The sequence below is a fragment of the Lissotriton vulgaris genome, chromosome 5, assembly GCF_964263255.1.
Source record: "Lissotriton vulgaris chromosome 5, aLisVul1.2, whole genome shotgun sequence".
NCBI classification, from domain to species: Eukaryota; Metazoa; Chordata; class Amphibia; order Caudata; family Salamandridae; genus Lissotriton; species Lissotriton vulgaris.
The window spans coordinates 355142442-355168493 of NC_141693.1; the positions used below are offsets into that span (position 1 = coordinate 355142442).

At 43.6% G+C, this 26052-nt stretch overlaps 1 protein-coding gene across 28 annotated transcripts in view; it reads right to left on the reverse strand.

Annotated features, from left to right (window-relative positions):
• The window catches only part of EIF4G3 (eukaryotic translation initiation factor 4 gamma 3), a 1432461-nt gene that overhangs the window by 934960 nt on the left and 471449 nt on the right, over positions 1-26052 (reverse strand). For 20 of the 28 annotated variants that reach the window (XM_086921648.1, XM_086921654.1, XM_086921652.1 and 17 more), the window contains 2 exons: positions 20041-20149; positions 12486-12542 (listed from right to left, as the gene is read on the reverse strand). In XM_086921648.1, coding sequence (XP_086777774.1) covers positions 12486-12542; positions 20041-20149 — 166 coding nt within the window. The remainder of the gene's footprint in view (positions 1-12485; positions 12543-20040; positions 20150-26052) is intronic. The other 8 variants (XM_086921655.1, XM_086921650.1, XM_086921664.1 and 5 more) reach the window with 1 other exon arrangement.

Sequence of the window (26052 nt, forward strand, 5' to 3'; positions counted from 1 at the left end):
AGCAGGGTACAACAACTACCCCCATAACCCATAGTACAACGGTACCACCACCGGCCACAAACATGACTCTAGTGGATAACTCCAGCGATGACATCACACTGGAGGACATTGGTACACTTCTCAGGTCGCTATTGAGCACCCTTGAAGCTCGATTGATCAAGATCGAAGCAAGGCTAGTTAATATCGTAAAATCCACTGTGCAACTAGCTGATTCGAAGAAACTTGATCCTAATGTAGCTAAAGTAGTGAAAGGGGGCCCGATCCAAAGTCTAAAAAGGGTAACGATTCCACTACAGTTGTAAAGAATAAGTTACCCTCCACTGACTCCCACAACCCACTAGCCATCCCCAACAAGACACTCCAACCCCCGCCTAATCTCAATACCAACAACGCCCCTCCATTAACTCCACAAACACTAACTGCCACTCCCATTACCATCCCCCCCACCTAAAGACACTTCTCCTACCCAGACTAACACCAAGGGCGATTCAACACGTATGGGAGAGAAATCCAACTACACCCGTAAACCAAAACCTGTCAACCTTCCCCCAGAGGCTGCCCCTTATACCTTAGTCTTGGCAGGGGTTCCGGAATTAAAACCCATGGCATCTGAATCAACATCCTCACTCAGGAACAAGGTTATTAGTTGGTTATCCACATATAGACCGCTCCCGAGAGGAATAACCAGTGACATTTCTATGGTCAGGCGGGCTAAGTGGGTGGGATATTCCAGAAAATCATTAAGGGGAGACTGCGTTTTGGTCACCTTCAGAGAGCCGGGCACTGCTGCTTACATCTGTGCCTGGGCCCCTGACGACCAGGGCAGCAACATCCAAACCCCTTCCTCTCTCATTCTTCTACCCATCAAGTCTATACAACTTGGAGGATCAGAGATGGGGGCACCACCAAGAGTTGCTGGACGACTGGGAAAATTGTCGCAGGGAGAGAAGCGCTCCACTAAATTACAGGGGAAGACCTACAGACCATTTTCTACCATATGGGGAGGAGGCAGGTTGGGAAACAATCACAAGGAGGAGGGGCGGCGGGGGAGGATTTATGAGAGGAATTCCAGGGCCCCACAGAATGCATTATCCAGCCCATTTCCCTACCTACAATAGATATAGTAGCTTAGAAATGGTGGATTGACACTCGGATAATGAGGGGTGTGAATTGCCCGCATCAGAACGGATGGGGAATAGTTCGCTCCCAGTACCCATATCACACACAAGGGCGGAAAACGTATTGGAACCTAATCTAGCCCCAGAGCCTATCTTAGAGGATCCAATCGTGATCCATACTAATCAAAGATCGGCTCTGGCCTATTCACCCCCAATTCAGATGGACACCTCGGAGATTAGTGTTGTTAATACCATCACCAAAGGCCCACCTACTACCAAACCACTCCCCTTAACTCTGATTTCATGGAATGTCGCAGGATTAGCCAGTAAAATTGACTCCACAGAGTGGGGTTCTTTTATTGGATCCAAAAATATTTTACTCTTTCAGGAGACCTGGGCACGCGAGGAACTCTTATTCCAGGGATATGCAGTCTTTTCTAAACCCGCTAAGTGGGGGAGAAGGGGCAGGCCATCGGGAGGACTAGCTACATGGGTATTGTATTGTATTGTATTGTAAGGGGTGCTTGTAAAGCGCACTGACACCATGGGTTTCCTGGCGCTGGTTGGAAGTAGAGGGGACAGAAAGACTAACCAGATTGGGGGAAAAGCCAAGTTTTTAGAGACTTACGAAAAAGGGTCAAAGAGTTAGAAGTTTTAAGAGAAAGGGGGAAAGAGTTCCAGAGCTTGGCAACGGATCTAGGCTGCCAGGCTACCTGTTTGGAAACAGATTCCGACGATATTCTGGCGATCCTACTAGAGTGGCCAAATTCCTCGAAATTGGTAGTCGTAAACACATACTCAAGGCCGGTACCCATGTCAAAAGAATCTAGCACCATAGAGCAACTCTCTGTGTTCCTTGATGGTATTCCCTGGGAACTCGCATGCCTGGTGGGAGGTGATTTAAACTCACAGTATGAACCACTATAAGGCCTACGTGATGGCCCCTCCCTCGAGGAAGACTCACGTTGGCTGGTTCCTGCGACGGTGGCGCCTCCCCCCAGGGCCTGGACCCCCCTGGCCTTGCAGATAACTGCCCTCACTCTAAACCAAGGTTTAAGGGCCTGTAATGGTCATTGTAAATCAGACACACCAAGTATCTGTACTTACAATAAAACCGGTAGAGAATCGAGACTAGATTACATCCTTGTCAAATTAACAATGTGGTCACAAGTAGTTGATTTTAAAGTTATTGAGAGAAGGGACAATGACCACAATGCCCTGGAACTTTCTTACTTCTCACCAGGGAATGAGGCTATCATGCTTGGCATGGACAAAGACAAGTCAGGACTCCTATTAGAAAACAACCGGAGAAAAGTCAGGTGGGAGAAATTGGCCACTAGCGGAGACAGAATACCAAAACTATACGCAAGGATCATCCCGCTCTTGGAGAAGGCATTTCAGATAGGGAAGGAGGCGGAAGCTGTAGCCAATAGAGAAAAGCTCGCTCAGACACATGCAGATCTAATTAGTACCCTAGAGCTAGATTTGTTTTCAAAGCCTGGGAAAAGAATAGGACCCTCAGCCAAGACGACCTGGTATAATGCTACCTGAAGGGAATCTAAGGCCAAACTGCTACTTGCTATCAAGGGAGGTAAGAGCAGGGAGGAAATTCAAGACAGGAGAAGATCCTATAGAAAGCTCCTGGTGGATGCGAGGGCCGAATGGGATCAAGAATATTGGGAAAACCTCTCAAAATCACTAACCATCAAAGACTCACGCAAATTCTGGCGTTTAGTCTCCAATGGTACAGAGGACTTATCCCCTGCAATTGAGCCTAATATAGCTCCTAGCTTATGGCAGAGTCATTTTCAGGCACTGTACTCAGCAGAAGAAGGGTCTCCCAACACTCCAAACAGTACGATAGTCCCAGGTCCTACTGGCGACCGTTTCACAGAAAAAGAGGTGAGGGTGGCTATAGCTGGGCTGTCCGCAGGGAAAGCGCCTGGTCTTGATGGGGTACCTGGGGACCTATTTAAGCAGGAACCAGGGATATGGGCCCCATACCTCACATTGATATTTAATGCTATTCTGGGGGGTATGGAGGTGCAGAGGTGGTTCCAATTTACAAAAAGGGGTCCCCTCTGCTCCCAGCCAACTATCGTCCAATCAGTCTTATTGACATATCCCAAAAGCTCTTTGGGAGACTGATTTTGGACCGGTCACAGGATTGGGTAGAGGAGACGGGTGTCCTGACCCCCTATCGGGCGGGATTCAGACAGGGGGTGTCCACAATAGACCAAATTTTTAGGCTGAACCTCCTATATTGGAGAACAGCTGTAATCGAGGGCGGTACCTTGTATACAGTCTTTGTAGACTTGCGTGCCGCCTTTGATTTGGTACCGAGAGCAAAACTATGGAAAGTCATGGAGGAGTTGAATGTCCCTGGAGACATCTTGGCTATCCTGATGATTGCATCATAACAACTATGCCCGTGTTAGGTGTGGCAGAGGTGACAAGTTAACCGAAAGGTTCCCCATTCGCAGAGGGGTAAGACAGGGTTGCGTGCTCGCATCGACCCTGTTCTGCCTCTTTGTGAACGGGGTAGTTGCCCACCTGACCAGGATCCCCAACACTGATGCCCCAAAACTGACTGGCAGCAGGGTGCCTGCAATCATGTTTGCAGATGACACCCTGCTGCTGTCTAAATCCCCTATGGGCATTCAACGTGTGCTGGGCGGGTTCTTACAGTTCTGTTTAGACCAGGGACTTGAAATCAACCCACAAAAGACTAAATATATGATTCTCAATCCCAAGCCCCATAACCGTGCACCACCTAGGTTGGGAACAGTTCAATTGGAATGGGTACACATAATTGAATATTTGGGGATCACTCTTAATGAAAACTTAACGTGGTCGTCTCACCAGTCGAAAGTGAACATCAAACTGGTACAGTTGGCGGGTGGCACTATGAGACTGGTGAACAAATCCCCCTACCGGCCACTTAGCCCCATTATCCATATTTACAAAGCCCAAGCCGGGGGGGGGGGTGTTACATATGGGGGCGAGTTGTGGGGTCATATTCCATCATCCAAATTATTAACAACTGAGAATAAATTCCTGAGACAGATTGTTGCTCTTCCGCACAGTACTCCATTACTCCCGCTCAGACTGGACTTGGACATTCGACCAATAACGGAGGAGCTGGGTCTTAAGCCTTTGACATTCTGGCAGCGTCTATGGAGTAGCCCAGACCTTTCAAATTACAGAGCTGAGTTGCAGGAATTTTTAGAGTTACCCAATGCCAAAAGAATTCCATGGCTCATATACATCAAGGGAAAGCTGGAGGCAATCGGACTCCCTGAACTATGGCTGGACCCACTAAACATCTGTCCAAAGATCCCGAAAAAGGTACTGGCGAGAGCTTATTACGAACACATGCTCTTCAGAGCTACAGAAGGTACCCGGGACGGATCATTGGCCAACCAGTTCATAAAAATAAAAGACTCCTATCAACTCGAAAGTGTCTTAGATGCCATTACCCCACAACTGACTAGGAAATTATTTCTCCAATGGAGATACGGAACTCTTCCCCTAGCATCATTTACAGCATCCTGGTCTTCTCGCTCCTCCTCAGAAACTTGCCCGGTATGTGCACACCCGAAGGAGAACGACGTCCATGTTGTCTTCTTTTGCAGGGGCTATGAGAGGAGCAGGAAATACTGGCTAGTCCCCTTGCTCAGGAATCTGGGATTCAGAACTTTTTTACCCGCTTACAGAGTCCTAAAGACAGATTTATCCCCTACTGTAGTTTTTGCTCTATCCAAATTTTTAACCTCTATGTGGTACACTCGAAGTCGTTGTGTAAAAATGCTTGTGTAAAAGACTTGAAGACTTGAGATAGTTCTAAATCTGTGGCACATTTTTTACTTTTAGCTTTTATTTTGATCACTAATGTTGTTTAATACGTTTTTAAGTTTTATATAGAATGTAATGTATATCTTTTATGATCTTGTGATCGAAATAAAGATTATTCTAATCGAATCGATAAATAGATGCAAACGAGATGCCTGACAAATGTCCAAGATGGAACGATCCCACGCTTGTTCATCGTAGTAACTTTTGCTATCACAGAATGAGCCCTCAGGCCCCCCGAGACGCTTCTTAGCCAAGATGTAACAGCGTGACGCAAAGGACAAGCCCTCAGGATATGGGTTGCTTCTGGCTCACCTTCCCTTTTTTTTTTTTGCAAACCCCACAAAATGATTATCAACCCACTACTCTTTAGTCCGATCAATATGGAAGCCAAGGACAAGGGTCCAACTGGAGCTAACTCTCCTCTTCTTTAGACTGATGTGGTGGAGCCCCAAGTGATGGGCTGCCTCCAATGAAAAGCGGACACTAGTTTCGGGAGAAAGGATACACAGGGCCCAAGTACCAGGGAAAATAGCTAATTGATGCGATGTACAGTACAGCTATTAGGAGCCTCAAAGGGAGCACACATCAGTAACGTTCTGCCCAGATTAAGGTAAATTTCAGCTCGAGGGTCAGCTGGAAAAAGGATCAACCTCACTTCTTGTGCTTGGCAATATTGAGTTTGGAAGCCACTCCCGCATGAATTATGGAGCATTCCTTGCAGAACTTAGGGTAGTGTCCTGAGAAACTATAGACAGATGTCATGAGGGTCTGTTACCAGCATCCGCTTGTGAAACAGTTGGAAGCATGTACTCTTCGGGTGCAATATCCATGCATCATGCCAAAGGTTCTGAAAGCAGGACTGTAGTAGAGGAACCTAAATCGGTAGAAGTGGAGCACCAGATACACATTGAAGAGCACAGAAAAAAGGAACTGAAAGCAGCGTGCACGGCTGGTACCTGTTTGTTGATCTGTGTCATGGCAAGAGGAGTGACAGATGCCAGTGACCAAACCTATAGGCGTACAGGAGTTATTACAACTGTTTCCGGATCCCTTATTGTAAGTAGGAAGACTCAAAAGGTGAAGAGAGATGTCTCCATCAAAAATATATATCACACTAATTGGAACTGGTTATTAAGGTCAATTTGAGCAACCTGAGAATACATCTTAACATGAGAATCTAAGGAATAATGTTTGGACAAGGTATGCACAGATTTTCACAAGGCAGCAGAGCAGATTTTCAGAAATGCTCATGTTATTAAACAGATGTGCTATAGTTCAAGTTCAAGTTTAGCATTTGTGTAGCGCACTACTCACCCAGAGGGTCTCAAGGCGCTTGAGGGGGGTACTTAACTTATCGAATATCCAAGTTTTTTGTTGTTTTCTGAAGGAGAGGTGGTTCTGTGTAAGGCGGAGGTGGGTGGGGAGAGAATTCCAGGTTTTGGCCGCTAAGTAGGAGAAGGATCTTCCCCCCATGGTGGATCTATGGATGAGTGGAATTGCGGCGAGGGCTTGATTGGACGATCGTAGTTGGCGGGTGGGGGTGTAAAAGGACAGGCGCCTGTTGAGGCATTCGGGTCCTAGGTCGTAGAGGGCTTTGTGTGCGTGGGTGAGGAGACGGAACGTTATTCTCTTGTTAACGGGGAGCCAGTGGAGGTCTTTCAGGTGACCGGAAATGTGAGCTTGGCGGGGGATGTCTAGTATGAGTCTGGCTGATGCGTTTTGGATGCGTTGGAGTTTTTTCTGTAGTTTGGCTGTGGTTCCGGCGTAGAGGGTGTTTCCGTAGTCCAGTCGGCTTGTGACCAGTGCGTGGGTGACCGTCTTTCTTGTTTCGGTGGTGATCCAACAGAAGATTTTTTTGAGCATATGTAGGATGTTGAAGCATGATGATGAGACGGCGTTGACTTGTCTGGTCATCGAGAGGGAGGAGTCCAGGATGAAGCCCAGGTTACGTGCGTGGTCCGTAGGTATGGGTGCGTTTCCCAGGGCCGGTGGCCACCATGAGTCGTCCCAAGCGGAGGGGGATGAACCTAAGATGAGGACTTCTGTTTTGTCCGAGTTCAGTTTTAAACGGCTGTTCTTCATCCATTCGGCTACTTCTTTCATCCCTTCGTGTAGGTTGGTTTTGGCGGTGTTTGGGTCTTTGGTGAGGGAGAGGATCAGCTGGGTGTCGTCTGCGTAGGCGATGATGTTAAGGTTGTGTTGGCGAGAGATGGATGAGAGGGGACTGATGTATACGTTGAAGAGGGTGGGACTGAGTGATGATCCTTGTGGTACGCCGCAGATGACTTTGGTGGCCTCTGATCTAAAAGGGGGGAGACGGACTCTCTGGGTTCTTCCGGCGAGGAAGGAGATGATCCAGTCCAATGCTTTTCCTTGTATTCCGACGTTGCTGAGGCGATGTATAAGGGTGCTATGACAGACTGTGTCGAAGGCTGCGGAGAGGTCAAGTAGGATGAGGGCAGCTGTTTCTCCATTGTCCAGTAGAGTTCGAATGTCGTCTGTTGCTGCGATGAGGGCGGTCTCGGTGCTATGTTTGGCTCGGAAGCCGGACTGTGAAGGGTCGAGGGATTTGTTGGATTCGAGGAAGGCGGCGAGCTGACTGTTGACGGCGTTCTCAAATACTTTGGCAGGGAATGGGAGGAGCGAGATAGGGCGGTAGTTCTTAAGTTCAGTGGGGTCAGCTGTGGGTTTCTTCAGACGGGTGCGGAGTTCGGCATGTTTCCAGCATTCCGGGAAGGTAGCGGAGTTGAAGGAGCAGTTGATGACGTCTCGGAGATGGGTTGCGATAATGGAGTCTGCTTTGTTGAAAATGTAGTGGGGACATGGGTCGGTTGGCGATCCTCAGTGGATGGAGTTCATCAGGCGGATGGTGTCTTCGGTGGTGATTGGGTTCCAGGCGCAAAGGTTGTTGGAAAGGGGTTTTAGTTCGGAGGTGGGTGGGGTGGACTGGTTTTCAAAACTTATGTATGTCAGCGATTTTGTTGTGGAAGAATGAGGCTAGGGAGTCGCAGAGGTCTTGGGAGGGAGTGATGTCGTTGGTGCCGGCGGTGGGGTGGGTAAATTCTTTGACAATGTTGAATAGTTCCTTGCTGTTGTGTGCGTTGTTGCGAGTCGATCCTTGAATGCCGATTTCTTGGTGGATCGGATCAGTTGGTGGTGTTTGCGGGTGGCGTTCTTGAAGGTGGTCAGGTTGTCAGTGGTTGGGTTTTTTCTCCAGGCTTTCTCGAGGGTGCGACAGAACTTCTTGGATTTCTTAAGGTCATCGTTGAACCAGGGGGCTTTTTTGATACCTTGCTTGATTTGATGTTTTTTCAAGGGTGCTAAATCGTCAGCGCTGTGGGTGATCCATTGTGTGAGGTTGGTGGCTGCAAGGTTTGGGTTCGAAGATTTTGCAGGAGGGTTTTGGAGAAGCGATATGAAGAGTTGGGTCGGTGGTAATTTTGTTCCGGTTTCTGCGGGGAATTGGTTGAGGGGGGTTGTGGGACGTAGTCTTTTTGTAGTTGAAGTGGACACAGCTGTGGTCTGTCCAGTGGAGAGCTGTGGTGTGATTGAAGGAGATGTGCTTGCTGGAGGTGAAGATTGGGTCGAGCGTGTGCCCGGCATAATGGGTGGGGGTGTTAACAAGTTGTTTGAGTCCAAGATTGGCGAGGTTGTCCAGAAGGGTGGTGGTGTTGCTGTTGTTCTTTTCCAGGTGGAAGTTGAGGTCTCCCAGTACAATGTAGTCCTCGGAGATGAGGGCGTGTGGGCTGATGAAGTCAGTGATGTCTTCGCTGAATTGTGTGCGGGGTCCTGGTGGCCTGTAGATGAGGGTGCCTCTGAGTGTGGTCTTGGGGTTGGTGTGGATCTGGAAGTGAAGGTGTTCGTCGGCAGCGAGGTTATAGTCGGAACTGGTCGTGATGCGGATGGTGTTCTTGTGGACGATGGCGATGCCTCCTCCAGTCTGGTTGATGCGGTCCTTTCGGATGATCTTGTAGCCATCCGGGATGGCTATGGCTATGTCGGGTGCTGATGAGGCGTTCATCCAGGTTTCTGTTAGAAAGGCGACGTCCGGCGATGTGGTGTCGAGTAGGTTCCAAAGGTCAATGGCGTGTCTGTGGACCGAGCGGGTGTTGAGCCTTCACAGGGAGAAAACACCTTCTGCCTGTGAGCATGAGCTGTAATCTCCCTCACAGAGGGTGGTTAGCATTTTGACTAAGGCATGAAAATATCCAGCTATCTATTGTTTATTCAAATACCAATCCTCCTTCCCTGAGGTAGAGTACATGAAACAAGACAGTTGTAATTCTCCAGCTATAGCTCTATATATTACATAGTATGTAGAACCTGCTCAATCAGGGATGCAGGGTTCACAGACTAAACGTATTAATTTATTTGAAAATATTTGAAGATTACTCATGAAAAACCTTACGAGGCTCAAAAGAAGAAGTCTGAATCTCACGTCCTTCTCTCACTGAAGTTATAGCAATTGCAAATACAAACAACTGTGTAATGCTAAAGGTCTGACGCAGGCAAACCATTAAAACAAGGACACATCAATTTAATTAAAACAAAGTTTTTAATTGACGATAAATGTACTCAAAGAAGAATAGTGGAGGCACGCCTTTGCAAGATGTAGCAAATAAGGGAGAGTACTTCTGCTTGATATCAAATCAGACACTACCACGTCCTACTGCACCAGATGCAGTACCTGTTCCCCTGAAAGTATAAAACTGCCTGGTGACAGGCTGTTTGCTTTATTCAAGATATTTAGTCAACTATGGGAAAAAGCTAGGTGTAGGTATTGGGAGTTGAAGAGTGGCAGTCTAGTAAGCTCCACAACGTTAGATTGACATAGACTATCTTGCCCTGAAACTAGAAAAGCCGGCCCTGACCAGCACAAAAAATTCCAATGTGATCAGCTGAATGAAAGCTAGAAGCCCAGGAATGCTAGTGAATGGGTCAAAATGTAGCAATTAGAAGCACATTTTCATAAAGTTCTGGAGTACCTTCAGTATGAGAGGAACTCAAGAAAAGGAGGGCAATAAAGTTTTTCATCAGGCAACTGACACGGCATTCAACACAAACCTTGTTTTTGAAAACATAGTGGAGACTGGACATCATAAATGTTCAGGTATAAAACAATTTATTTCCTGAAAGTCAACTCATAATCCCAGAGGACTGTGATTAGAACATGTGTCAATGCAAACTAAAAGGTTATCACCTTTAAGGGCAATCCTTTTTCAGAAACATGGAATTAAGAGATGTAATTATCTGGAAATACAGTGCGAACGTGCTCCCCTCTGCACTGTGGTTTTCTTGGGTACTCTGGACCAGAAAAATACATGCATTCATACATACTAAAGTTCTTCAGAGTCTAATGAACTACTCTGGGTTGCAACTTACATATATCAAGCATCATTTCAGCTTAAGACCAGGATCCGTGAACTTTAGTCTCCTTTAAACAGGCTCCCCAGACTTCACTAAAAACAATGTCTATTTTGGTATAATTTTCTGCTCATGTCCGATAGTTTGTCTTCCCATTTTAGTCTTACTTGGTTCCACTGATCGTTGTGTTAGTCTTGAAGCATTATCACAGTAAGTACGGCACACAGAATCAGGAAATCGAGTGAAGTTGTGGACCCAACATTGCCTGCAACGATCTTGCTTTGACCTAATGCCACCAAGGAAATTATGTTTCTCCAAAATAGAAACCCAAATCTCTCCTCTGAATAAAATAACTTGAATTCCCCTGTGCTAGAGCAGTTAAGAACACCATTGTAGTTGAGCCCTTGAGGAACACTAATTTTCAAACAGTCTGACAGGATTAGTAAAAACCGGTTTTGATTTTAATGGATTGTGGATCCCCTTAAAAGTGTGTAATCTGGTCAGCCAGTTGTCCAAGACTGGGCAGAAGAAAATGCCATCTATTGAGGAGCAGCCATTGCTGTCATTTATATGTAAATACTTTCAGGGCAGACCTTAACCTGGTTAAAGAGGCCTCATATTGATACAGCAGTGACACAACTAGCAAGCTGACATTTTCTATGTGACAGAATCAGCTGCAAGTCACCGGGCTTGAGCTTATGTAGCAGCACGTATCTTGAGAATACTCCAGCTTTACACTGACCTAGAACTTTTATACTGCCTCCTTGAGGCACATGCTGCAATCATCTTGAAGGTATTGTAATGTTGAAAATTCTTCTGCAATGGAGAAATATGCATAGTATCCAGGGCCTAATAATATTGTGGTTTCCTCCAGGTCTGAAAGAAATTGGTTATTCTAATAATGCACTCAAATGTGGAAGCAATCACTGGCTTTTGGTGGGCTGGGAAGGAGCCTTCTGGAGGGCTGTTCTAATTTCCTGATAAGCATGAGAGGCAATGGTTTCGATTGCTGCTGCTGAAAAGTTGGCATTTGTCCTATTATACACTTCTGATTCCTATTCATACAAAGGCTTAGATCCAGCTCATCTTTCTCTCTGGTCCCTTCAAATTCATTGTGTCACATCTATACTTCATACATTTATAATTCTCATCATGTTCCTCAAATAGGGTACCAAATGAAAAATGCACAATATCTCTATTGCTATTTAAGGTTAAGTGAGAGCTGTAAGTCACAGAGATGAGAAACAGAAACAAAAAACATCCTTAGCCATAAACTTGGCCAGGAGCTACTACAAATCACCAATGTTCTAATGATATGGTTGGAACCTGCCTGGTTTTCTGTAAAAATCATCATTGCTTTTTGTCCAATACTGGCATAAACGATGCTCTATGATATTGTGAATCTTGTCACAGAATGAAAGATCAAATATCTCATAAGTGCATCGAAACTAACCACAAGAAGAACCAAAGCATCTGTAGTACACATCCTTTTATACATCATTTATCAAAAAATGTCTTAGGAATGTAACACCTTCATTTCTTGTAAAACCAAATTCAAGACCAATCTCCGACCTCTGTAGTTCCAGTAGATTTGTTCTGCCCCAGAGTCGTGTCAAGATTACTTGCCTTCCCAATAGAGTAGCGCTGATTTTATGTTGCAGTTTTCACTTTCTTGGGCAAAGCAAAATAATGTATGGGCAAATTAAGGTTTCCAATGAAGGATTATTTAAAGCCAAGAATCCAAAACCTTACCACGCTTCCCTGCAAATATAAGGGCTAATTTAAAATCTAGATAATCTTTGCTTTTGTTTTGTCTGGGAGACAACCACGGCATTTTGACAAGGTCCAATGAGAATATAGCATCGGCTGGACAGGATTGATTTTCATCTGTAAGCAGGCAGCGTTGTGCTGTGACGTGGGCCATGCTTTCAGGATACAACCACATTGATTTTGCTCTTGAAAGGTTTCCATATGAACGAGACAGCAAACCAAAATAACAAGGCACATGCAAAATCTGAGTTTTTACCATGGATCAAATGTTTCTGGTCTGATTTGATGAACTCCTGCCTTGAACAGGTTTTACTAGCATACACAAAACAATCATTTAGTGCACTCTTACGCCAACGATAGACAACTTTATCTTCATACCACTGGTATTCGGTGAAAAGCCTCGGTTCTCCATCACTGTCTGGAAAGTATTGACTCCTGGATGTAAGACAGATGGTTAAAAGTTAACAGTACCAAGAATGAGACAAGCCAACAGCCTAATGACTTTTTGGACACTTGTAACCTCACAATAAGCATCTCCTTTACCAATCATGAAAAGTCATGACTCAAAACAAACACAAATAAGAAGGTTTCAAAAATATCGAACTTGTTTTTCTCATCCCATTCACACTGGTTTGAAGGTCAAACGTTTCAATTTAAGATGGCTTTCAAAATTCATTCACATTTGCTGCCAAGGAAACCAGTTTCTAACAAAACAAATACAAAACTAAGTGTTTCAATAGTTTAGCTCAAATGGTTTATGACCAATGAATTGGGATTTTTTTTTAAATATCTTTATAATCGCAGACAGTGTGCATTGTCTGTACCACATCTGCAATACAATGCGCTCAAGTGAATGATTTGCCTAAAAGCAACCTAAACAATAGGCAAAACAAAATACATTCAATCACATGGGGGTCCTCACCTTAGAATGTGGAGGTCAAAAAGCGATGAACTGTTGCTACTTGTTTCTTAAATAAGTGCCTTTCCCAGCTACTAGTGCTTTTTGCCAAATTTACGGCAGCCCTGCTTAGTTTCAATACATTATTGATCCTTCAGCATTTACATCCATGGTTGCTTGTCATCAGATTTTGGAGCCAGTGCCAGCAGTAAAGAATTCCACTTATTTAGAACACCTTCGCACCCTTTATCTGTTACATTGACACACTTTGTACTGTGCCTGTGCCCATTTGCCATGTTCAGTTTTCCATTGATTATTGTCGGTGAGAGTGCGCTCTCCCAGCTCATAGAAATTGCCCTTTTTGCTGTGACCACTGTCGCGTCAACAAGCTTACAAAGAACTGGTCAGCTTTAAGTCTCCCCATCAGCCCCAATAAACAATTTGTGTATGCAAGGATTCTGCTTCACAGTGATAACAATAATTTGTATAGACACCTCTACCATGAGCCCCCAGATCTTCAGGGAAGTCCAGGCCATGTTGTAAAAGGAAGCCTCATTGGCCTGCATCTGGGACATGTATTTCAGCAAGCACTGAATGGCAAAAAAATATTTTTACCCACACAAAGCAGCTAGAATCATTTGTACACGGTTGCCACAGATCCTGCAGATTAGCTCTCAGGAGACCGGCATCTACATTAAAAGAAGGAGAGTAGAGGTGAAGAGCTAAACACCCTTGTCGTGCCAGCAGGCGAACTGTAAGGGGCCCGAGTCATATACATCTCACAGAAAAAGCCAAGATACCGCCCCACACTAGCATCTTGAGAATCTACTCAAATCTGAATACCTAGGGTATGAGTAGAGTTGGTTGCAATGAGAACAGGAAACTGTCCCCTTGTTCAAGGACATGGGATTCACCTACAGTTACTTTCCAACAAACTGGAGACACAGAGGGAGTTTCTCGCTCGCTGGTCTTGGGTGGCTACACATATAGAGAAGAAAAATGCTGCAAAAGGCTTCAAGCTCCTCTCAGTCACGTCCTAAATGATTCAATCCAACAGGTATAAGATTCTGTATGGTGAATAACTTGTCCAGAATCCATATCATCAAGCTCCTCAGCCACTATCAAGACCACTATCATCTGTGTTAGTTAATCAAAAAAGTAGATGCCTGTAGGATAAACTCCACAGGGAACCGGTCGAAAAACATGCAGTAAAATATTGAGATGGAAAATAGTAGGTCTAAAATCCAATGTAGAGGATAAAGATTGGCTGTCCTTTGCAACCCAACAAGATATCTGCTGCTTTCAAGAAAAGTGGTCTATAGATAAATCCGGCTTAGAGGGTTACTCAACATATCACCTACTAGCAATTAAACAACAAAAAGGAAGACCAGTGGGAAGCCTTACCACTTGGATAAGAACGTCTGTTCTTGTAAATACTGAAACAATCCAAATACTGAAACAATCCACACTATACCCAACAAACATATTCAAATTGTTCACTTAAAAAGAAAAGCATGGTTACTTGAGATTATAAACCTATACTTTCCACCAGGCGACTGTGCAAAACTTAAACCTGACCGTGTGTCTTACGGATCACTTTTCGACGATAAGCCCTGAAGAACCGTCAACACTTCAATTTGAAGCAATGCTGGGAGGTCTTTCTCAGTTTAGAAAGACCGCACAATGGTTTGCAGAGATATCAATACTAAGTTGAATTCACTATTCATGGATCAATTGTTAATTGACGGAAATCGAGCATGGGAGATACCTCCACCACTCATAGATCATTGTAAATGGAAAAAGAAAGCTGAATTAATATTCAAAGCTTTAATAAAGGGAGGTCTGCGCCCGCTTAATGGCCAAACCAAATCAGATAACCTCCCTAAATTCACTTTGAGCCGGTGCCAGACAAAGTGTTATTGATAGGTCAATAAACACGGAAGCATGGCACATATCGACAAGGGACTAATTAGCAGGCTTGAAAGTAATCGTGATCCATTGCTCCTGCTTTTGGAACATCCAAATTCATGCTACTTATCATCAACTCCTACTCGAATTGTAAGAGGCCAAAAAGTTGCCTTTAATTCAAACAGTAAAAACATAACTAGGATTTATGACAACCCAAATTCTGACACTTACGTCACTAGCTCAAAATCGTTATTATTACGTAGCCAAACATAAAATGCACCCCTGAACAACGTGGAGCAGCAACAGACTCAAATGCACAAGTTTTAGGAGCTGCTGTCAGAAACAACTCTGGAGAGAGAGTATAAAACAAACCCCGCCTTTGTGAATCCTTCTCAGGAAGGTCAGGACTGTTTAGATGAGGAGTGTGTGATAATAAAAAAACGGTCTCTGGCCTTAAAGAATCGACACCTGTGCAAAGGTAATGAACAGCATTTTCTTGAGAAAAGGAAACAGTATAAGGGGATATTAAAACACAAAAATTAGTACTATTCGCTTAAGCTATGGCAATATCTATTGGACGCAATAGCCTCACGAAACCCAAAGAAATTCAGGGAAATCATTAGAAGCTTTTGTGAGGGTGTCCCAAAGAATCTGGAGCTGAACAGTAGCCCACAAGTCTGGATCAACAACTACAGCGCTCTATATTAAAAAAAAAAAAGATATTGAGCCCCTGCCCAATAGGTTTATTGCCCCAGCACCACATCATCAAACAACAACAGTTGGCACTCAAAGTGCAATGTAGAGATCTCATAAGGAATTTAGAAACCAAGCTAACAGCTATCAATTATGAAGGCCCAAAACACTCGATCTCACATCACGTATCCTCAATTACAGTCTATCCATCTCTAGTAAATCCTACAATCAGTGGGCAAAAGCAAAAATTCACTGAAGAGGTAGTCGGACAAGCAATTAAGTCACTAAAACTGCACAAAGCAGCTGGCCCAGGCAAAATTCCCTCAGATGTCTTTCTAAACTAGTTACCTTTTTGGTCCCTGGTTTTAACCCGTAGCTTTAATAACAGCTGGTCCTTAGGCGACATTTCACAATAGTGGCGAAAATCAATATTTGTGCCTATTCATGAAAAGGGTCGGAGAGACCTTGTGACTAACTACCAGCCGATTTCATTGCTTGATGGTTTAGGTAAAATATTTGGAAAACTGCTTCTATCCTGTCTACACTAATGGTTGGAAGAAATGGATCCAATATCACCGTATCAAGCAGGCTTTAGGAGGGATCAGAGCACTCTCGACCAGGTTTTAAGATTATTTGCATCTGTACTTCTGTCTTCAAATTTCTAATAAAAAATTTCAACACAAAAGATTGAATGTAATTTGCTCTAAATGCACGTGCCTGAAAACTTCACCACTTTACCTTTGTCGATCTCCAAACTGCTTTTAACATCGTTAATCATTCCACATTATGGAAAATCTTAAGTGGAATGAGTATTCCTGATAACATCTTAAAGCTCCTTATTGCACTGAATTCTGGTAACCCCTCAAGGATGAGATACAGCACCAGAGGTGATTACATAACAGATATACCAACACAGCGAGGTGTAAATCCTAGCAGCATTCTAGCACCAACCCGCTCCAATTGGTACATAAATGATATTTTTACAGCCTTGAAGGACCTCAACCTGGATGTACCTAAATTATGCAATGACCAAATACCAATCCTGCTCTTTGCGGACGACGATGTACTGTTGGCCAGAACAGATATCAATGCACTCACCGTCTGCTGAAAGGTTTTGAGTCCTTTCGTCAGCAAGGAAATTGTCCATTAACGTTGGGAAAACAAAATGCATGATTCTCAAGCAAAAGCTATGCCGCTTTCAGAGTTTACAAAACACCCTTGAATCAAGTATCCACCTTCGATTACTTAGGCATCCGACTGGATGACAAACTTAAGTTGTCTCAGTTATCAAAAAGTACCATCACTATGACCCAGCAAGCTGGAACGGTGTTGACATTGCAAATTCATGATGCAATTCACTCAGTGAAGTCAGCAATGTTAGCCTACAAAATTAAAACAAGGGCTGCTTTTCTATACGACACTGAGATTTGGGGCCATAAGAAGACCACAGAACTACAAACCACCAAAAATAATTACATTTGACCGCTAATGTATCAGGGCTGCAGCGTGCCAATGTTGGCTCTGAGAACTGATCTAGGTCTGGAGAAAATTGAGGATTATATTACATTGGCTCCACTAAAATATTGGTTCCGCACATGCTCTAGGGATGAACTGCCATCATACACTCACTTTACAAGATAATATGAAGCAGCAAGATTATCACAAGCTACAGTGGTTTATTCATTTGTCAGATGTTCTGATCAGTATTGGCCTGAAAGAATATTGGCTTCATCCTGAAACTATCACGAAGGGCAGTTTCGAAGTGGCAACGAAGGCATATTGGAACTACAAAAACAAGTAAGCTTTAGCCATTTAGGTTCCTTGTCAAAACTTTATTTTTCATTTATATCTGATCTGGCCCCTTTCGGTTGCATTGAGGATATCTACCCGGTAGGAAAAAGATCTCTATTTAAAGTTTCGACTGGGAACACTAAGTGGCTTCAGTAACTAAAAGATGGTCACTATCATCAGGCGAGAGATCAGATCAGTGCCTCTGCTCTTTGGGAGGCCGAGAGATGCAGTCTCATTTTCTCCTGCTGTACCGCCTACGCAAATACCAAAAGCACATTTAAAATTGAATGTTGATAGGCAAGTCTGTAAGGCCACCAAGGGGCCACAGGTTAGGTGATCAGTCGTCCAGTTGCCGCTTTTCGTCCTTAGTATATAGAAAGATCGAGCTTTATTGGACAATGTCTAACAGAGTCCCATTAGATTAAAATACCACTCCAACAATTAAAACATTATTTACCACCTTGACTGGTAAGTAAAGCTTGCAAGGTGACACAGGTCTTATTTGCTGTAAGTAGGCACCTAGACTAGATAAATGCCTTAGCATTAAGTAGGCTCGGTTCTAAAACCTTTCCATGTTATATTGTATCTTGGAAAGAGGGGTTGATACTCACAACATAGACTTGATTTGTTATAGTGTTGGAACAGCTGACATTTTTAGCACAGGAAATTATAATTATTTATTGCCATTCTCGAGATAACTATCACTTGAGGGGCGTAATGAATCAATACAGAACATAATTTATTCAGACTCTCATATACAAAACAAATTATATATATATTTAATGATGTGCGCTTCTGAGTCTTAATTTGTCCTCTTAAGCTTAAACTTCACACACCACTACGTGAACCTGTATTATGATCACCTACACTGGTTTAATCAAGAGAATTTTTTTTTCAAAATTGTAGACTGATTTTCGTAAATCAAGTTATTTACACAGTTTTAAAGGATTATTGACTATATTGTATCATTTTATTTGCGGAAATCTTTATGAAAATAATGAGTTGTACAATTAAAAATTAATTTTTAAAGCCAGTATAGCTGAAAACAAACATTTGCATCTGAATTGCGCGGGATGTGGTGCATAGTGTGATAAGCGGGTTGTTTGGTATCTGGAAAGTATCATTCTCAATAATAGCCAACACATTAGTAGACATTATTAGTGGGGCCCAGTTCCCACTATTAATTCAAATACCCAGAAGCCAGGCTGCTGTAATTGGGAGCCATCTAATTTGTCCAAAAAAAAATGGTGGCTTTGTTGCTGATAAAGTTTGCGTTCGAGCTGTGTGACTAGAAAAATACGGTATTTGGGGGCCTGAATGATGACTAAGTTCAGGGACTCTTAATGTGCCGTGGATCCTCTCCTTAAAATAAGTTGTGGAATCTGGCCAGCATTTTCAACAAGAAGCATTTGTTTGTGACTAGAGAAAATTCTGACGAATCAAGCTAGTTGTGGCCTCCAGTGGGGTTTATACCATTGGAAAGTTACAATGATTATGCATTACAGAGTAAGGGCCAAAAACCGAAGTAATAGTTTTTGGCAAGCCAAATGTGACAAAAGAACCTTGAAAATTAAAGGCAATATAACACAAATGGTTATTACATATTGATATCTTGGAATAAGTACAATCTGGAAAATTACCAGCAATGAATAATCAGGTGAAACGCTGTAATGCTAAATGTGGAGGTCCCTGTATGTTAACTTTTCAAAATGCCCCTAATGTAAAAATAAGACAAGCTCAAATATAGGCAGATCTAATATGGTACTTGTAATCAAATACTAACTTGGATAAAATAGAAGATGACGTAAAAAATTGTACTCAAAGAAAACGTTCCACTGCTGAAATAAGAATGGAGTTTGGGCAAACGTCTATTAGTGAAATGGCACTAATTAACGTCAATTATATGACCAAGTAGCTCAGATATCCCACCTGTATGTGACCTGTTTGGACTACCTTTTAAGATGTTAAACAAAAACTGTTAGTTATAAAATGGTGGAAAGAGGTATGGCTCCTCTTGAAACACACAAAAGGTGATGGGAGGCTGCTTGCAATAAGTAACCACTGGCAATAGCTCAGGGTAGCACTCCAACCCATTGTTTTTTTTGCTCACCATGCCACCTCAGTGTCGACCCGGCCAAATGCAAATCAGTCTTGACCCTGCTCCTCATGGAAGCACTCCAGCTCGAACTGACAAGCCAGGTCCTACCTGAACTAAAGCAACTCAGAACTGGCACAGCTTGGTTCTAGTAAGACAGTGAGCATGGAATCACATCTTGGCATACCCATGCCACTTACGGGGGTAAATGAAACGCACAAAAGGTGATGGTAAGCTGCTTGCAATAGGAACTGACCCTTTATCAAGATAACACAATGGGCACTTTAAAAATATTTTTAAACTAGATGTGATTCAGTCTTATTATACATTTCACAGTAAATACATTTAGAAAGATAGTCTTTCCAATTAGTGCTTTCTCACAACTATGAGATTCAGCTTATTTCCCTTCTCTTTTGCGGAGGCTGAGCTTGATATGCTGCTATTTCAAACCTTGAACAAAGACACAATTTATTTATTACACAAATGGATTTTGTCCTCTGCACGGGAAAGAATAAAGAAAAGGAAATTTTCCCTGAGACTTGTCTTACCATAGGCATTAGCAAATTCCCCTGGACTTGGATAGAATGGGCTCGGGCCTGGTGGTTGTACAGGATACTGTTGTGGAGGTCCAACATACTGAGGAGCACTGTGCCGGTACTAGGAGGGAAACAGAAGAGAACATTAAAGGAAGGCTCAAGTGTGGCACACACAAGCAAATGTGACAGTCCCTTGGCATCAGCATTTGGCTCAGTTGTAATAGTAATTTAACCCTTTCGCTGCTGATGACGAGCTCAGCTCGTCATCACCCACGGGTGTCGTGTGCTGATGACGAGCTGAGCTCGTCATATCTGCACCAGAATAGCAATTTGCAGCACAGCGCAAAAATCCCCGCAGCAGCCATGTGGTTAAAACTTCTATCCTAACCTTGTTTATGTTATTTTGAATGGTACCTTACTATAACAATATTATTTCTGGTACAGACAATTTCATTTCAGATTTCTCTCCTTATGAATATCTTCGAGATACTAGACTGGATCTGAAAGTTTCTTCCCCAACAACCGCTATTCTGTCTCACTGATTCAGCTATGAACCAAACTACCCGCTGTGAAAACATTGGGTGTTAAACAAGCCTGACAAGACATAACCAAGGCCTGGAAGGCAGTGCCCTCCCCTCCCACCGGGGGTCTGGAAAAAGGGATTTGACTTCTGCATGGAACTGGAGATCCCCATATTTAAAGCAAGGGGATGTCTGCAGAAACCCACCAAAATATAGAAGAAATGGGCAGATTATTGTGGTCTTTTTCTGTAGCTTATTGCCCCAGACACTAGACGCAGGAATTTAAGGGTGAAAGGGCAGAGGGACAGTGTACCAGTGATATTAATCTGCCCAAACTCATGACGTACCTTAAAGGTCCAACCAGAAATTGGAATTGCATAGACTCGAATTTCCGTTGTAACACTTTGGCCCTCAAGTTACCCATTGTGTTAGACAGCATAGACAATCTTGAGAAAGAAATCTCCAACTAGCAACTGAAGGCCATTAATATTCATGCCCCTCCAAAGACTCATCAATCTTCTCATACCAGGTAACATTAAGAGTCAAAATGGTTTTCTGCTGATAAAAAAAGAAAAAAAACGCTAAACTCAATCTTGATAGCCAGAATCCAAAGAGCTACATCATCGCAGCATGATAGCCTACAAAAAGGCAATCCTAGTGGCTAAAAAAACTTTTTTCTCTTATAAAGTCTTTAATTCTGACAACAAAACTAAGGACATCTTCAACATAGTAAGAGATCTTTCCAACCCTGATCGAGTAACCCCCCTATTACTACCTCACTGAAAATATGCAACAACCTAAATTTCTTTTTCCTAGACAAAATTAAGAAAATACAAGAATTCATAGGTTCTAGCCTCAAGGATATGCAAAATGTTCCAGAAACCAACAACCATAATAAAATGGCCACTTTCCCTTACTTAAACAAACAACAACTTATAGAAGTACTTAACAGACTAAAACCGGGTTCTCCCAAAGTTGTTTGCCGCCGCCCCCGCAATACACAAAAACTACTTTTCACAGCTTTTCCAAAGATTATCCACTCATTATTAAACTCAGCCCTAACTCAAGGAATTGTGCCGTCGCCCTTTGAAGAAGCAGTGATCATTCCACTACATAAAAAAAGGCGTAAAACCCCTACAAGTTGGATAATTACAGGTGTATATCTCGTCTCCCCTATCTGGCCAAACTCCTAGAGACACATATAGTCAAACATCTAAGCTCCTTCACAGAAGAAACCCATTTTTAGACTCCAACAGGCAGGTTTTGGCCCTCCCATTCCACTAAATCCATCATCCTAGCCATTATCGATGACCTAAAAGGAAAGGCTGATGAGGGCTGCACTCAGGCCTTGATCCTATTGGATTTATCAGCAGCATTCAATACCATCGACCATGACAACCCGATGGATCGCATTGCTGCAGCAGGTCTTCGAGGTGCTGTCTTAAATTGGTTGAAATACCTTCTAAAGGATCGAAGGCAATCTGTCTGGCTACTGCCCCACAGCTCTATTATTAGCATGAACTGTGGAGTACTGCAGGGCGCCTCTCTGTCTCCCTATTTTTTTAATATCTATATTAGTCACCTAATAGGCACGCTTCAACAAATAAAGGTAAAAATCTAACTATACAGATGATATGCAGCTGATTTTTACTATCAATGACTCAGCTGACTAAAACAGTCTCTAAGGAACACCATGTTGTACATTAGGAACTGGATGAACTGAAACCAATTAAAACTCAACTCTGAGAAAAGAGATTGTTATCCACAATAATAAACTCTTCCACTGGACCCCTGATCATTAGCCTCTGGAGCCAGGCTCTGCACCTATTCCTAAGAGCACCATAGAGAGCTTCGGCATTCAAATAGACGTGGACCTTTCCTTGAGATCCCAGATAAGTTCAGTCACTTTTGTTTTCTCCAACTACGGAAACTTTGGAAAGTTATACTTTTTTTTAGGTCTTGCGTGCAACCAAACCTATTGATTACAAGTGATACAAACCCAAGCTGCCAGAATCATCTACCAACAACTTAGGCGCTACCATGTTAGGCCTCTGATAAAGGAGCTTCACTGGCTCCCGGTGGAGCAGCGATCCATGTTTAAGATAGGCTGCATCACTTTTAAAGCTATTCACAGCATAGGCTCCAAGTACATATCGTCAAGGATTCATAGAATCTCACCGCAGTGCACCCTTAGATCTGTGCAAATGAATCTACTGGTGGTCCTCAGATTCAGACATAAAAGGAGGGGGTGTTGCATTTTTCCATACAAAGATGCCAATTTTGGAATTCTTTGCCGATTACAATAAAACAAAAAACAGACATGTGCTTTAGAAAAAACTGAAAACATGGCTTTTCACCCAAGCATATAGTTAAACATGGATGTGGAGAAATTTGTAGCATGCTCCTATCCACTGATAGGGGATGTTCAGTGAATTTGCATTAGCTCCATATCGCCCCAAAAGTGACAAACCATATAAGTGCCACCTTTTATAGTGGACATGAGTTTGTCTCTTTCCCTTTCCACAATATCAGATGTGGAACATGAATAATTGTTGGTTACAGTGTGCTGATCACTAATCTGGAACCATTCTAGATGTTAAAGAAATGCCACTCCATAGCACAGATCGTTGGGAAGGCAATGCTGAATCTGCAGATACATTATCTACCAGACAGATTGATGGGAATACAGGAACTCCTGACCTCCGAAGATGGACAGCCACCAGTGCATGCGCATGGCCGAACTAAAACCACAGGTAACGACTGAAGGACTGCAGGATGAATAAATGAAAATCTGTGGCTCGCAAGAACAAGGACACCATCAAGTCCAGTACCAGAGTAGAAAGGATCTAGGCCAATGTGACCTTTTTTAATTCAGGGGTCACAAGTCCTTTTTGAGGAAGTAGAAATAATGTCACCTTTCTCCAAATCCGGTACCCACTCTATGGAACACTTGGATGGTAACAGGCAAACATACCTCCTGCAGCCGGATGGACACATGCTCTCATAAAATGTGTTTGGTGCAGAAGAAATATTGGGGTCGGGGGGATCGGGGGGTGCAGGGAAAGGGAAGGGCACAGCACGTTTGAATAACAATCAAGACCCATCTTCAAGACGTGTATTGACACCCTAGGAGTAAGTGTTGAATCCTCCATACCCCCCACCCCCGCACAAGCTGGCATGAGCCACGAAGGACAAACTAGAGCAGTTCAGTATCCATTACATCAGGGTAAGTTGAGTTGGAGAACTGGTGCTCCTGCTGGCTTGGGCGCTTTCTGTAGACTAAGAGACCCCAGCCCGAAAGGACTGGGCTGTCTGCTGCATCACTGTCTCTGCAGCCTCTCATTAGTAAGTAGCCTTAAGGAATGAGCTTCAGCTTTACTATCTTTAAAGCATTCCAGAGTGACGTCCGCCTTGTGTCCAAAGATCTATTAAATGCAAAACCCAGTATGCAAAGCACAAAACTGGTACTCAAGGCCCTGCCAATGGATTCCCAGGTATCCAAGACAGTACAGGTGACGTACTTCTTTATGTTCTGCCAGTCATAAATCTTCTGAGCCAAAGAGACCCTGAGGTCCTCCTGGGTGATTGATAAGATCTCTCTGGCCACGTCCCAAAAGGGCATATGTATAGTAGCCCATCAGACATACTGTGTTTACGGATCTCAGTTCTAGGCAGGAGAAAACATAGGCTGGGCAAAGTCATCAATCAGTTTCCATCTGGGGATTTGGTCAGAAATAAATTAGGATTAACCTTACTCTTAGTCGGTACAATCAGATTCTCCACAACAGGGTGCTTGGTGAGAACATCTGCCTCATTAGGCGTTGCCTAGGACGCCTGCTACTTGTCAATAGGTGGGCAAGAACATTTGTTTCGACCAATTAGGTACCAAAATATTTGTGAGGGCTACGTTAAAAGGAAGCATGGGCTCTGATTCTTCTGGCCCAGGCTCCACAATTTGTTAGAACATTAATTTTAGTCTTAATGGAGGGCAGCTGTAATTCAAGTACTTCAGCTGCCCTGCAAACCACCACAGCAAACAAGACACTTTCTTCCACTGCTGGCCGATGTGGCGAGCCAAGCTCTGGTCTTAAAGGAGGCATGCTCAGTATAATTAAGGGAGAGCATGTCACACCCCTCATCATCATCACTAGTATCCTGAAGTGTACCTTGTTTTCGCACAGTATCAAACTCGCAGCAAAAAAGAAAATGAAGCCTCTGCTGATCGTTGTGATGCAGTAGAGGCACTGTTTAGTTAGGCTGCAGGATAAGTGGTTGTGCATTTGTAATTTGGCAGCGCAACAACGCTTGAACCCAGGCAGATGTTGGTTTGGGACCAAATATTGGTTTCAGCACTGGACCATCAACCAGCACCAGAGGAATCGGTACTAGATTCGGGGAAGCAGTATCGATGGAGTCAGTAATGGCATTCTGGGACCAGTGTAGGCTGGAGTGTAAGTCTGTACTGGAGTCTGTTTGGTACAAGTAATGGGTCCCACAGGATAGAGGTGCAGGGTAATACAAATGGAAGGTTTTCCATTTCCATGAGTCCCAAAGGTGTGCCAGATTGAGTTGGAAGCACACTAAAGATTTGCAGAATGGCCTCTTTGAAGGCCTCGATTTGTTGCAGGGTAGATAATGACCAGGGAAACTCTGGCACATTAGGATTAGCTGAGGAATTGGTCCCTTGGCCAGTGACCACAAGGAAGTGAGGAAACCTTGAAACCCTTGCACCTTCTCTTTTGTAGTAAGTGGTGAGGCGAATTCTGCTTCGCTTTTTTATACTTGTGCTTCAACGTATTTCAAGCCCTGAGGAAAACTGAATCTAAAGCAGTTCTCCTGTACTCAATTTGGACAAAAGTGTATGGCACTAAACTGAGGACATTTCCTGTCCCGGAAAAAAGTTGCATGTAAGGACGCCCAGTGTGCGTAAGGACGCCCAGAGTGGAGAGTATCATGTTGATCACTTTGCAATGTAGTTCTCACTGATGGTCCTCAAAGAGGAGGCTCAGAACACCTGCTCTCATGTGGAGGGAACCTGCAAGATGAGCTGCTCCAAGGGAAATTACCCATCACTACACCCACTGTCACAGGTGAATGACCTCTCCACACATGGTCCTTGACCCCACATCACCCTGTCTGTTAATATAATGGACAGTGGTGGTGTTAATCTGACAGAACCTGAATGGTGATACCTGAAATGCAAGGGATAACTGCTGCACAGCAAGAAAGACCACCTGCAGCTCCAGCATATGTATAAGCAGGCTATGCTCTGATATTGACCAAAGACCTTGCACTGTCATGTCACCCTAAAGTGCACCCAAGCTAAGCAAGACGGCGTCCATCGCCGTGGTAGCCTGTGCTGGGCTGAAGAGACAAGCCACCAAAAGTGTTGGAGTGGATCATCCACCAATGCAAATACTGATGAAATGACTGGAAAAGTGCTGCACCACTGCTTTCTCGGGTGCCACTGAAGGCCTCATCTGCCATATGGGGAGTAGCACTA